Source organism: Arvicanthis niloticus, chromosome 3 (genome assembly GCF_011762505.2).
Source record: "Arvicanthis niloticus isolate mArvNil1 chromosome 3, mArvNil1.pat.X, whole genome shotgun sequence".
Taxonomy (NCBI): Eukaryota; Metazoa; Chordata; class Mammalia; order Rodentia; family Muridae; genus Arvicanthis; species Arvicanthis niloticus.
In genome coordinates this window covers 56,882,699-56,896,620 of record NC_047660.1, presented here as the reverse complement: position 1 = coordinate 56,896,620, position 13,922 = coordinate 56,882,699, and the positions used below count along the sequence as shown (strand labels likewise).

Genomic DNA, 13,922 nt, shown 5'->3' with positions numbered 1-13,922 from the left:
CTGTCTCACTAGACTCAATTTATATATAGAAAGCTAGAGGATCATGGAGAAGGGGCTTTCGGTCAAAAGGGAAATGTTGAGTGGATAGGATGAAGACTCCCAGAAGGGGAGAAATGGGAGTCATTTTGCTGTTGATGGCTCAAATCAGTGTGTGTGTGTGTGTGTGTGTGTGTGTGTGTGTGTGTGTGTTGGTTTCATTCTGATCCTGTAACAAATACCATGACCAAAAGCAACTTAGGTAGGGGAAGAAAGGGTTCAGTTTACAGGCCACAGTTCATCATTGAGTCAGGGCAGGAATTCAAGCAGGAAAATGGAGGCAGGAACCACAAAGGAATGCTGCACACTGGCTCAGTCACAGGCTCAGACTAAGCTAACTTTTTCATATATCCTGTGTAGGGAATGATGCTGCCTGCAGTGGGCTGGACCTCTTGAGTCACTTAATAATCAAGATAACCCCCTAATGACAGACCTACACTCCAGCCTGACCTGGACAGTCCCTTAGTTGTGGCTCTTTTCTCTCATGACTAGAGACTTTCCCAGGTTAACTATTAAAGCCAAATAAGACAAGATATTTCTTGACTTTTGATGGGGATCAAAATCTCAATAAACTCACTATAAATGGAAAGATATCATTAAATCCCAAATACATTTGATATACCCAACTAACTGATTATCACAGATTAGCCAAACCTACCTTAAATGTACTCAGAACACTTGCTTAGCCAAGAGTTGGGGAACACTATCTAACATAAGGCCTGTTTCACAGTAAGGTGAAATTGTTGCATGCATTTCCTTGCAGAACACAGCATCCTTGTAAGAAAAAAATGTCTCTACTTTGCTCTAGCCTGCCTATCTGATGTTTCTACCTACCACTGTATTTGTAAAGTTCCTTGAGTTATGACTTTCTTTTGTTTCATAACTATAAAAACCTAATGAAACTGTTACTACACTAGCATATGGTCTTCAGGGTAATCTGAACAGTGGTCACTCATATTTGACTTCAGAATGAACTACTTCTTAATTGCTTTCAGGTAAGAGCTATGGTTTTTTGTCAACAATAGGTTAGGGACCATCTGTGTTTGAAAGAATGTCATGTTAGATGTTGAGGTGCCAGTCCGGTGATGGTGACTGCTTGAGTCAAAAGCAGTGGTTTTCAACTTGTGGGTTCTGATCCCTTGGTGAATGAACAACCCTTTCACAGGGGTCACCGAAGAACAGCAGAAAACACAGATATTAACATTATGATTCGTAACAGTAGGAAACATGTTATTAAGTAGCAATGAACATAATTTTATGGTTAGGGGTCACCACAACATGAGGGACTATATTAGAGGCTCACAACATTAGGAAGGTTGAGAGAAGAGAATGTAGAAAAGTCAGGAAAGAGGGATATGGAGAGAGTCAGGAAAATTTGTACATAGGGGTATAGAAAGCCCACTGTCTTCTAGTTCTTAGTTCCTGGGGTCCCCTGGGCACATGAACTGACTTTTAAAAACTAAACCTCACAGAGTAGATGTCTGGTCCTTATTGAGGTTGGTCTGGTGCTGCTATGTATTCAAATGCTAAATTCTGTACCCCTAGATCTGGTCTCCCCAAGGGCGAATTCTCACATACATCAGCTTTTTTTGGTACAAATGTTGCTCCCCAGGTTAATTGGTCAATTAAAGACTAATGCCTGTGATTGAACAGTAGAGAGAGCTAGGAAGGAATTCCTGGGAGTGAGAAAGGAACTCTGGGAAGAAGAAAGAGGAAGGCTTTCACCAGGAGACACAACGGGAGACAGATGTGACTATGGGCCTGGAAGGTATAACAAGCCATGTGGCTGAATGGGCTGGATGGGACTCAGTGGTCATGTTAACTGAGATGAGCTAGTCAAGCATATGCCTAGCAAAGGCCTAAGCTTTGAAATATTAAACAGTCTTTGCCTGATTATTTGGGGAACTGGCTGGTCAAGGAATAACTGCTGCCATATTAATTTTCAGCATTAATTAATATATACAGAATATTAATAATCATTTTTTTACAGGGCCTGGCAAGCAAGTCCTGAAGTCCCAAGAGATGTTAACCACCTCACCTACCCTTGGGAGGGTGGAGGGAGGGCTGTAACAGGACCCCAGACATCAGTAGGCCCTGAGACCTTAGCACAACCGACTCCATGATGGAAGTACCATTTAGGCTGTAAAATTCAGCGTGTAGACAGCACCACCTACCAAAACTAAAACAAAGGCCTAGTCCTAAGTCCATAGTTCTAGAAAAGACTCTAAATGTACCAACTTTCCCTTTTGACTGCTGTACTTCTGTTTCTAGCTAACAGGTCTTGTTAACTGGAATGTGTCAATCCAGGACACGAATTTCTGTGCTTAAAAGCTCACCCTGAGAAAGGCTTGGGGCCATACTGGGATCTCGAACAGCTAGTGTAGTCACTGACCAGTAAATAAAGACTTTCTATTGGCTTAAAGCCATCTCTGAGAAGTCTTCTCTAGTGAATACCTCACAACAAGGACCATTTATTTTTTTTCTCTTATAAGTGAGTATGAAGAGTCCCAGGGGCTTGAGTAACCCATGCCTACTAGAAGGAAAAGCCAGTGCCTTCCTGCCTTCTACACACACGGATGCTCTGGTCCCTAACAACTTCTTTACTGTTACCTTCTGCCAGACAGCACAAGTATGATACTGCAGTCTGGTTGTTTTCCACCAAGTTCAGCTCACCCCAGGCCCTTTGCTCATGCTTTCCCCTCTTCCTGGAGCAACACACTTGCAAGACCCAGGGTTAACTCCTTCCTGCCAGTTCATACATTACCTCTCTGCAGCGACTGTATGGCTACCACACTAGAATCCATTCCCTGCCTCAGTCCCTGTGTCTTCATCACTACCCTCCCCAGTGCCTGTACTTCTGCTCAGCACATCCTAGGAGGTGAACACGCACCTGTGTAGTCGAGAAAGTGGTCCAGCTCAAACAGCCAGTGAGTAATCTGGGCAAAACACAGAGATGCAGCTCATCCCAAAGGTCCAACTCTTCCCAGCCCATTAGTCGCCTCTATAGTTGAGGTTTAAGCCAGAGGGTTACAAAAGGGTGGCTCAGAATTAGAAACCTATAAATCTAGACTCTATGAGAGGGGAATCAGCAAGGCAGGCAGAGGAGGACACACATCTGTTTCTGATTATTTCATATAAAATAAAATCTATGTCATAACGTCTGGAGACATAGTTCACTTTGCCTAATCATTTCTTCTTAAATTTTGTATGGGAATTGATGGCTTTTTTCCCCCTTTCAGCAAAAATTCTGCCTTAAAAGCACTAGGGAATTTGTTGTTTAAACATAGCCCAAAGCAGATCCTTTGGCGCAGCAAATAATCTTGGCTTAGTTTCAGTTTGTGTTTATAAGCTGACTTTCTGTATTATGGAGTTCTTTTTAATAGTATTCCCTAAATGAATCTAGTTTCATAGCTGAGCCTATTGGATATATCTTACTCTTGGCTTTCCCAGGGCAATCACATAAATGTCTAGTTAGTTCTGACCGTATGAGCACATCCTCACGACTAGATTAAGCAGACAGACTAGAATGAAAGAGCTAAAACCAGGTGACACAATCCCTGACTATTGACTTGCTAGGTCCTCTGCTTCTGGTGGTGTTTCCTCATTCCCCCTGCAGGCTTATACACCGTCATATAACTTTTCTTTCTCATTGCAGTGACCAGATGCCCAACAAAATGTAGCTTACCCTTGAACATAGTCCGAGAGGGGACAGTCTAACATAGTGGGGAGGCATGGACAGTCCACCACAGCGGGGAGGCATGGACAGTCCACCACAGCGGGGAGACGTGGGGATGGGAACGTGCACACATTTGGGTCAATCAGGAAGCAGAGGGAGGTGGATGAAGATGTTTCATCCACAGGCTCCTTCCTAGCATTGCTGATAGCCCAAGGAACAGCACCGATCAAGTTTAGGGTGGGGTTTTCTTTCCATTAATCCTTTCTGCAGATACCCTCATAGACACACCCAAAAGTATACCTCAGTCTATACCCTATACATTTTTTTAAATACAAGCATGTTGATGATTAACAAATTATCCCATGATTCTCTTTTAATATTCTTTATCTTTTGTAGTTTATCCAAATGACAGAGCAAGAGAAGATGACACAAAGAAATGGCATGATCCTTCTAGTGAGGCCACACCAAGGGCCAAAGAAGGAAAGTCCTTTCTGTTATCTTTGTACATGAAAACCCACTTCTGTCTTGGATTGGGGATACTGAGCCAGGCAGTGCCAGTCAGTGGCCATGCTATTAGCACAACAGCTTTATGATGGAAGAGGGGTAGCAAGGCCTGCCTTAGATAGGCCATCTCAGTTGCCAGCCAGTGGCAGAGCCGAATACAGGACTTGCTTCTGAGAACTTCTGCAAATCCCTGGTTATTTTCAGCAATTTCCAAAACTCTTTCTTTTTTCCTAGGCAGGACTGACAATGGCAGCCAAGCTGAGTCCTAAACAAGAAATGTGATGATACAGAGCATTACACCAAAAATCTCTTTCCCTCTTGCTGGCTATGGTGGCTAACACTGAGCGCGAGGGAGACCAGGCTGAAAAAGAGGTCCATTGACCATGCTGATCTTAGGAAGCCAGATCTCTGGGCAAAGAAGAAGCTGTGGAGACAGTAAGCAGACCAACAGCTTCTAACAGTGTTGACTGTGGCTGCCTCCTGTTGCACCTATGCTTTAGAGGAAGGGAGAACACGGTGACGTTCCTACAAGATTCCTCAGGATGTGTTGTTCTGCTCAGTCCTCTTCTCTACTCCAGAAGACAGGTGTGCTAGCCTTCTCCCATCCAGAATCAGAGATTCAGGTAAAGGGGGTCTGTGGCTCATGGACACACGACCACAGTCCCTCTACCTCCTGATCCCAGGAAAATAAGCTGACAGCAAACCATGCCTCCTGTGGCAGCAGCTAATGTTCGCTGAGTGCTCGCTTCTGGCTGAGGACCTTTTTGGGTGTCTGACTTACACATCTCCTAACACCTCCCCCACACCTACATGCAATGATCATTCTTTTATGGTGAAACACTTGGTTCACTGAGTGGTTAGACACTGTGCTGTGGCCAGGCAGACTGTAAATCATATTTCTGACCTTTGACCCTCCAGTGACAATAGCCCTGGGCCCACTGCTATAAAAACTCACAGCCAAATGCTGTGACTTCTGGGAGTATCAATTATTGTTTCTCAGAGAGGTTCCCCGCCCTACTGCAGTGTGTACCCCTCAGCCTTCACGAGCTTGCTCTCTCACATTTTCCTCCCAAGGCTGATACTGCTACGAATAGATTGAGACATGGAGAGATAGAGGGGCATAGAGCTCTAAGTGACTCCTGCCTGACCATTTTGTGGCAAGACAAATGATCTCAGTGTCCCATGGGACATGGACCTATGACGCCCTGCTTTCTGCATTCCAGGTCTATAAGGTAAGGTCTCTGCAGATGGTGACATCATCTGGGGAAGTGATTTATTGGATTCATTAACCCTGTGGCATTTTTCACAGCACCAGACATACCAACGGAGGTCAGAAAATGCACATTCACAGAGATGGCCTCTGCTCACACCCAGAGACATGGCCTAGGCTAGAAGAGGATGTGTTGCTATCACTTCCTCCACATATATGTGCATATGTGTGATGTAGGATAAGATCGTATGTCACATGCTGGCTTCCCATGTCAGAGCATGTACTCATCCTCATAGCCTTTGGTTCATGGGGCAGCACTGACTGTCCATGCCAATGGGCAAGTTCCCACTGTTCTGCATCTTAACCAGGATTGGCTGTTATCATGTAAAATCTTTGGAGACTTAATAAGCAAAGCTGTGCCTAATTATCTTAATTTAATTGTTCTTGATTAACTGAGGAAGCCAATCATCTTCCACAGTTTTTAATTTATTTCTCTCTATAGAACTAGGTGATTTCTGAGAATTTTAGACCCCAATCTGTTAACACCTGAAGATGTCGAGCCAGAAAGACTGCAGAAATCAAATGAGGGAGTATTTGGAGATGTAAATGACAGAATTAAAAACAAACTGCTGGATGAATCAGGAAGGGAAAACTAAGAACGATCTAAAGAAGTGTAAGGAGGGGGCGGTGGCTTAGGAGGAGCAGGCTTGTCTAGTGCATTCAAGACCGTTCAATTCCTAGTCTCTCTCGCTCTCCTTCTCTCTCCCCTCTCCCTCTGCCTCCCCCAACACATGATTTGCTTTCTCATCAGTGACTATAAACAATGGAAGAGGAGTGTGGGCCAGTGCCAAGAGCCTACCATGAGCCTAGCATGGCCCAAGACCCTAAGTTTAATACCTACTGTTAGGAGAGGAAGGGGTGGAGAGAGACAGACATTAAACACACACACACACACACACACACACACACACACACACACACACACACACACACACGGCGGGGGATAGGGAGAGAGAGCGAGAAAGCAAATGGAAGTTCATTCATGAAATATATGTTAGAATCATGTGACTTCTTAGTAACACTTGGGGGTCCCTGGTTTTAGGCTTATTTTAGAGATAGCGAAGATGGGGGGGGGGACTAGAAGCTGACTCAGCCAGTAGAGTGCTTGTCACACAAGCATTAGGACCTAAGTTTGAGTCCCTAAAACCCACATAAAAGCAGGGCATGGTAGTCCATGTCTGTCACCCCAGCATTGGGCTGGGAGAAGGCAGAGACAGATATATCCCTAGGACTTGTTGGCCAGCTAGTCTAGCCAAATCAGTGAGCTACAGACTCAGAGAGACACCCTGTCTCAAACAAGATAGTGGAGATTGACTGAGGAAGGCCTATGATGGTGACCTCTGACCTCCACATGCCTACAAACACACATGCACCCACACACTTTATACATGCACATATACAATGCACATGGGCATACAGAACCCAGATATGGGTTAAGGAGTCTTCTCTGTGTCTGGCTAGTGTGTTTAAGGCATTTACAGTTGATGTCTTAGGCACTAAACCTCACTGAGAGCTAAAGTACTATAGTTATAGATTCAACTGTCTCAGTCCGGAAGTCAATAAAATACTAGAACTATTCAAAACAAAGGACAACAATAATAACAGCAGCAGCAGGGGTACTTACTTCAGCTTTTCCCACGTCTCCTCTCCAAACTTCTCTGTCACAAGAGACTGCAGACAGGTGTTGATGAATCCATACTAGAATACAAAAGGAGGGAGAATTTGAAGAACCAAGAACGAAGAACTCCACTCTAGACCCGACTGAGTTTCTTTTTCTGGGGTTCTGTATACGCTGAGAAGCTACCACCCTTTCCCGGTGGAGGGAAAGCTGAGCTGCCCGCAGCTGGTGGCATGCATACAGCACTCCTGTGAGCTGAAGTTCCAATCGTACCGCCCTCAGAAGGTGCTTCCTGCTCCCTGGGATCTCACTAAAAATAGGGGGTTGTTAGTTAGGTGAGGAGTTAGAGCCATTATATCAGACATTGGAAACCCGCGGGCACACATTCCATGTCAGGTTCAAAAAGAAGTGAAAGGACGCATTGTTTACTGTAAAAAATGAATCTATGTCAGGGGATGTGTCCAGGAAGCAAAGAGTAGAGAAAATAGGAACCAAACGTACAGACTGAGAAAGCTGGGCTGGGGTATGGCTCAGTGGCTGAGCACTTGCCTGGTGCGTGCAAGAGCCTGGGTTCCCTCACTAGAATGAAGAAAGACAAGGGGAGATGGAGGAGGGAGAGAGAAGGAAGAGAAGAGAAAAAGATAATGTTAGAAGAGTGAACCTGACTCTGCCCCTCTGCTCACTCCCTAAAAGATAACACAGGGAAACAGAGAACGTTGCAATAGGTTCCTCCTCTGTTCTTGTCTGTGCTGCAGCAGAACCAGAGGACGGGCTCCTGAGCGCCTCCCTTTAGTGCCCATCGGTGCCCAACGCAGGTCGCCCTGCCCTCCCCAGCTCCAGCCCCTACCCCAGGCCTGAGTTCTATTCACCAAATGACCTGAGTTCTAGAAGCTTTCTTCCTAAAGCAAAGGATCTTTTTGTTTACCACTGCCTGGCTGGAAGTTGGCTGTATATGTCTGGATTCTCACAGAGTGTTTCTCTTTCTTGTTTTAGGTTTTTGAGGCAGGGTCTCCTCTTATCCAGGCTGGACCCAAACTTTATGTAGGCAAGGATGACCTTGGATTCCCAGTTCTCCTGCCTTTATTTCTCAAGTGCTGTAGTGTGCCATCAGAGTCCTCTGTGTATGTGTGTGTACGTGCGTCTGTGTGTGTGGTGTATGTATGCTTGTCTGTGTGTGTGCACTTGTGCGTGTGTGGTGTATATGTCCTTGTCTCTATGTGTGGTGTGGCATGTGTGTACGTGTGCTTCTGTTTGTGCATGGTGTGTGTCTGTGCCTTGGTGTCTCTGTATGTCTGTGTCTCTGTCTCTGTTTCTGTCTCTCTATTTTTCTTTCTCAGTCTCTCTCTCTCTCTCTCCCCCTCTCTCTCTCTGGTGTATATGTGCTTGTCTGTGTGTGTGGTGTGCTATGTGTGTACGTGTGCTTCTATTCGTGTATGGTGTGTATCTGTGCCTCAGTGTCTCTGTCTATCTCTGTCTCTTCTGTGTCTCTGTGTCTCTGGGTGTGCGTGTCTCTCTCTGTGTGGACCAGAGGTCAAAGTTGTATGGTATGGTGTCTTCCTCAACCACTTTTCTACCTATGTTTTCAGACAGGGGTCTCTCACTGAACTTGGAGCTCACTGATTAGCTGAACTATCTGGCCAGCAAGCTCTAGAGGTTGTTCTGTCTCCACCTCCAAGTTCTAAAATCATAGGTCTCTCACCCCAATCTATATATATATATAGATCAGGTTTTTACACAGGTGCTGGATATCTGAACTCAGGACCTTCTTCTTTGTGTAACCAGCAGTTTGTCAACTGAACCAGTTTCTCAGCCCCATGACAGAGGTTTTAAGGACAAGATGCTGCAGCACAGAGGGACCACACTGGCAGGCTCTGCCCTGGAAACAGACCTTTGTCCTGCTATAGTTCCAGTTTCCACAACAGTTGTCATCTTCACTCCTTCACCTCCCCGATCCATGCCCCTCCCCCAGCCCCTAGATGTACCCTTACCCTAGCAGGACACCAATCACCCATACACAAAAAGTACAAGCTTCACTTTTGTGTACACTCCTCCAACCGTGGCTCACCTCCATGCAGGCTCCTGCAACAGACAAGGGTCCCTCTTCTTCTTTTGCTAAATCATAAGCTCCATAAAGTGATGATGCACGAATCATTTCCCTAAATTTTGACTTAAAGTCCCAAGATAGTACCTGGCACACAGAAGGTACTTAATAAAGACACTAACTAGTGAGCACCTAACTGAAGCCGCAAGTCTGAACTCCCGGAAATCCTTAAATACCCCCAGGTATTCCAAATCAATCCAGCTTAACAAAGATCCTAACTATTAATCTTTACAAATGGATGCAAGATCAGATAAGAGCATTGTGCCTATTACCTGCATCCAAATGACCATAAATGCCTCCCAGTGCACAGCGAGGGAAACTGAGGCTCAGGGGAGTTCAATAGCTGCTGGATAGTAGCCCCATCTTCTTTTTTGGGTTTTAAGCACTTGATAGTACACCTTATATTTGACCAGTAAGACAAGTGACCTAGCTTTTTGTCTTTGATCTTCAGCAATGCCTGGTGGTTACATAACTAGTCCCTGGGGTTCCCAAGCCCCATAGGTCACAGAGAATCCCACACAGCCTCTAAGGCTTGTCATGTTGTCAGCTGCATCCAGGGCTTAGAAGGGAGTGCTGACCTTGTCTGCACAAACCCTCAGAGTTCTAGCTCAGCACCATACAGCTGAGAAGAAACGAAGATAAAAGGAGTATGTTCTCCTTAACTGCAGACAGGAGATGTTGCTGCCGAGGAAAGCATAACGCAGCTGACAGTCCGGGGCTTCTGGGGCTACTGGGGCTGCTGCTCCCTAATCTGCAGGGGACACTCTCGCCATCCCATTATAGACATTCAAGGACTATGTGGAAATAGGCAAGAGTCACTGGCCAGCCTTAGCGTTGTTCCCTGAAGCTCTGCTTCCAGCATGGCTATCCAGTCAGATCAACAAGTCAGCAGGGCTTCCTGCTCGCTTGTGCTATTCCAGTCTTTCAAAACATACTCAGATCCTACCTGAAGCGCACCCGGAAGGCTTGTGTTTGAAAGAAGTGCTAAGGTGTCTGAAAATGGTGAGGACTAACTAACTCCTTCTCCCGCTGTCTGTGCCTGCCATCTGTTGACTGGGGTACATGCTCCATCCTGAAATTCAGCTTCAGTGAGGCCGGGAGAATCCTGGAGCTTAGAGGGAAAGGCTCTAGAGCCACACAGTTTCTGTCTGTACTTTAGAGCTGCATGATTTAGGGTGAATTGTCTAACTCCTACGATCCCAGTGTGCTCTGTGAGCTAAGGTGGAGATGATAGCGTCTGGTAGATGGGCGCATGGAGGAGGGGCTGTTGTTGGCTTGTCCCAGGGTAGTTCTGGAGTCAACCCAACAAGGCTGATTGCTAAGCTAACGTCAGTGCTGTTTGACATTGGCCCCTCTCAAAATCTCACAATGAGGATCAGAATAATCCTTCCTCCTGGAGCTAAAGGACAGGATAGGACAGAAGCACTTGACAACTGTGTCAAGAGTTACGTTCTCCAGAGAGTATGCACCAGAAAGCTGGGGACAGAGCAACTCTGTAGAGCACTTGCTAAGCATGCATGAGAGCTGGGGACTGATCTCCAGCCTCACAGAAACTGGGCATGATGGTCCATGCCTGTCCTCCCAGCACTCTGGAGGCAGAAGGAGAACTAGAAATTCAGGGTCATCCATGTGTGCACAATGAATGCAAGGCAAGCCTGGGCTATATGAGATTCTGTCTCACAGGTGAGTAATTTATCTTTTATACTTAAAGTGAGGTCTGCTCTAGTATATAGTATCTACTTTTACAAAACCAGAAGTTTCTTAGTAAGATATCAAAATGATTTTTCTAGATATATATAGACACCAAATCAAGAATTGTATCTTCCACTCAAGTATAGAATCAAATCAATACACACAGTATATAATGAGAAGAATTACAGTAAAATGTTGGCTGGGGGCTGAGGATGTGTCTCTGTTGGTAGAGTGTTTGTCTAATGTGCACAAAGCCCTGGATTTCATCCTTACTACTTCATAAGCCAGGCATGCTGGTGCACATCTGTGGTCTCAGCACTTGGAACGTGAAGATAGGAGAATCAAAGTTCAAAGTTATCCTCAGCTATATGGTGAGTTCAAGGCCAGCCTGGGCTACAAGAGAACTTTTATCCAGAAACAAACAAAATTATTGACTGGGTTTCATGTTTAGAGTAAGTAATATAAAATGTGACAACTTTATTAAAGAATTTTCTGTTTAAGAATATTTTATTTTTTTTTTGTCCTATGGCTAAGAGGAGAATGTAGACACAAGTTCCCATCCTTAACAGAGAAGGTATCTAATCAACAACCACTTGTGAAGGAAAAAAAATCAGTTTTCTCCAATGGAATATCACTGGGTACATTAACCATGGTTTAAGGGCAGGTCCCACACCCAGCAGTAGATGGTCAACACAAAACCAACTCAGTGGCGCCTTTGTCGATTCTTTTTTTGTGCTTGTTTGTTTGTTTGGTTGTTTTGGTTTTAGTTTGTCTCATATTGCTTTGTTTGGACACTTTTAATCTTTCTTGTCTCTTGTTTATATATTATGGTTTCTGATTTTGTGGTTTTTATAGGTTTGGGTGTGTGTGTGTGTATCTATGTGTATGTGTGTGTATATGTGTGTATGTGTGTATGTGCATATGTGTGTGCGTATATGTGTATGTGTGTGTTTCTTGTGCTTTTTCTTGCTTCCTTTTTAAATTCTGGTTGGTTCATTTTATTTGCCTGTTTGTTTTCTAAAGAGAGCAAGAAGGAAGGGTATGCAGTTGAGTGGGGGTAGGTAAGAAGGATCTGGGAAGAGATGAGGGAGAAGAAACCATGATCAGAACGTATTGCATGATTTTTCTATAAAAAGTATTTTAATTTTTATTTGTATTTTTGATGTGGAATTTCAAGTAGCACTTCAGGCTGGCCTTGAACTTGTAGCATAGGTTGTCCTTGAACTTCTGACCCTTCTCCCTGCTTTATGGGTGCTGCTATTAGAGGTATAGACCTTCGTTATTGGGAATCAAGACTGAGGGTTTGTGTGTGTGCCGGGCAAGCCATACACTGAGCTCTTTCTCAGCCCTGGTGCCAATATTTCTTGGCCTAATATAGTAGTGTTTTTAAAAGGTTTTCAGTAAAACCCAGAGAATTATACTTCAGAATAAAACTGTAGGAGAAGCAACTTTAAAGCCCTGTCAGCAGCGAGGCAGTGACTCATTCCAAAGACAGCCTTCCCGTCTACACACTGCTGACCCAATGCCAACCCACCAACTCCTGATTTTTTACAATATATTATGTGTCACACACACACACACACACACACACACACGTGTTAGAATTCTAAATGAGTCACGAGTCACAATTTTAAACTTTCAGAAGCGTTGTGAGGATGCCAATCAATCCTCCTGGGTACCCCTGTCCAGTTCCACTTGATAACATCATGTGTAACTGAAGCGTCTCTCAGAGTTGAGGACTTCCTCTCTCACAGCGCCGTCAGTGTTAGCTCACCCAGGGCCCTGAAGGACAACCTTTTGTTGTTTTGTGTGTGTTTGCTTTGCTAACATCCTTTGAGCTATTCAGGATCACTTTCCACTGACCACCCTGTGACGGTGTACCGTAGATGACGAATGTGCTGCACACAGCACACTGTTCTACAGTAACATCTACTAGGATTCTCCATGCTAAGCCTACCCCGATTTCCTCAGTAATTACTGAATATTTGCTAAAGGTAATTTGAGATGATGCAAATGTCCTATTTTTTGGAAATCTGCCCCTCTTCCTACCATCTCCTGGCAAAGCTTGCTAGTGGCAGCTGCTACTGTGTGATCCAATGGTGATTTCCTATTTCTTTAGGATTCTTCTGGAAAGAGGAATTGAATTGCACCTCAAATTGACATTTAGTTTTAACAGGATATCTAGGATGGGTAGACATGAAGAAGTCAGAAAGTGAGGCGATCCAGGGACCATACTCAGTGACAAAGAGAAGAGCCAAGTTGGCAGACTGACCTTGAAAAGCAATGGACTTAGGAAGGCAGATAGCGTTCAGGACTCATAAAACGTGCTTGACTTTTAACTTGAAGCTGAAATCACTGTTCTTTTGAAATTCCCCATCCAGACTTTTTGTTTGTTTGGTTGGTTGATTGGTTGGTTTTTTGAGACAGGGCTTCTCTGTGTAGCCCTGGCTGTCCTGGAACTCACTCTGTAGACCAGGCTGGCCTCAAACTCAGAAATCTCTTTCTGCCTCCCAAGTGCTGGGATTAAAGCGTGCGCCACCACCGCCCGGTCCCCATCTAGACTTTTACCGTCTAGAGTTGTATTACTTTTGGATCATTTTTGTCAAAATCTTGAGTAAAGTAACCTAGACCTGGGGTGAGGGAGACTCTGTCTCAGCAGGACAGAGGCCACTGGCAGCTGCTTACCATGATGTCCAGCGATGTGTCTCTAGGCCAGAGCTGCACACCCAGTGTCTTACCAAGTCTCTGGAAGTCGGCTTGCAGCAGTTGTGGTACTTCACAGTGAAGCTAGGAACTGCCCTAGGCCTTCTGCTGATCCCTGCCCAGGGAGTAAAAGCTGAGCTGCCCCTGTTGAGAGCAAGCAGTATTGCCACCTGGCATCCCAGGGGTTCATATCTCCAATGCTAAGCTCTCTCAGGAGTTGAGTGTAAAGCCCAAACTATGCCCCTGAGGTGTCAACACAATAACCATGCCATGCTGTCCCTGCAGAAGCTGTACCCCAGGGAGCAGAGACCAGCAAAGTGCC

General features: G+C 45.0%; 1 protein-coding gene across 7 annotated transcripts in view; it reads right to left on the bottom strand.

Annotated features, from left to right (window-relative positions):
• LOC117705549 (guanylate cyclase soluble subunit beta-2) overlaps nt 1–13,600 on the bottom strand; it is a 53,958-nt gene extending 40,358 nt beyond the window's left edge. For 2 of the 7 annotated variants that reach the window (XM_076930882.1, XM_076930885.1), the window contains exons 1-2: nt 7,766–7,875; nt 7,111–7,184 (exon numbers count right to left, since the gene is read on the bottom strand). Coding sequence is in view for 2 of the 7 variants with exons in the window: in XM_034498277.2 (XP_034354168.2) it covers nt 7,111–7,184; nt 9,170–9,256 (161 nt within the window). In the remaining 5 variants the exon portion in view is untranslated. Of the gene's footprint in view, nt 1–7,110; nt 7,569–7,605; nt 7,742–7,765; nt 7,876–9,169; nt 9,287–13,582 lie in introns of those variants that run through there. The other 5 variants (XM_076930883.1, XM_076930886.1, XM_034498278.2 and 2 more) reach the window with 4 other exon arrangements.
• Between the last annotated feature and the right edge of the window lie 322 nt (nt 13,601–13,922).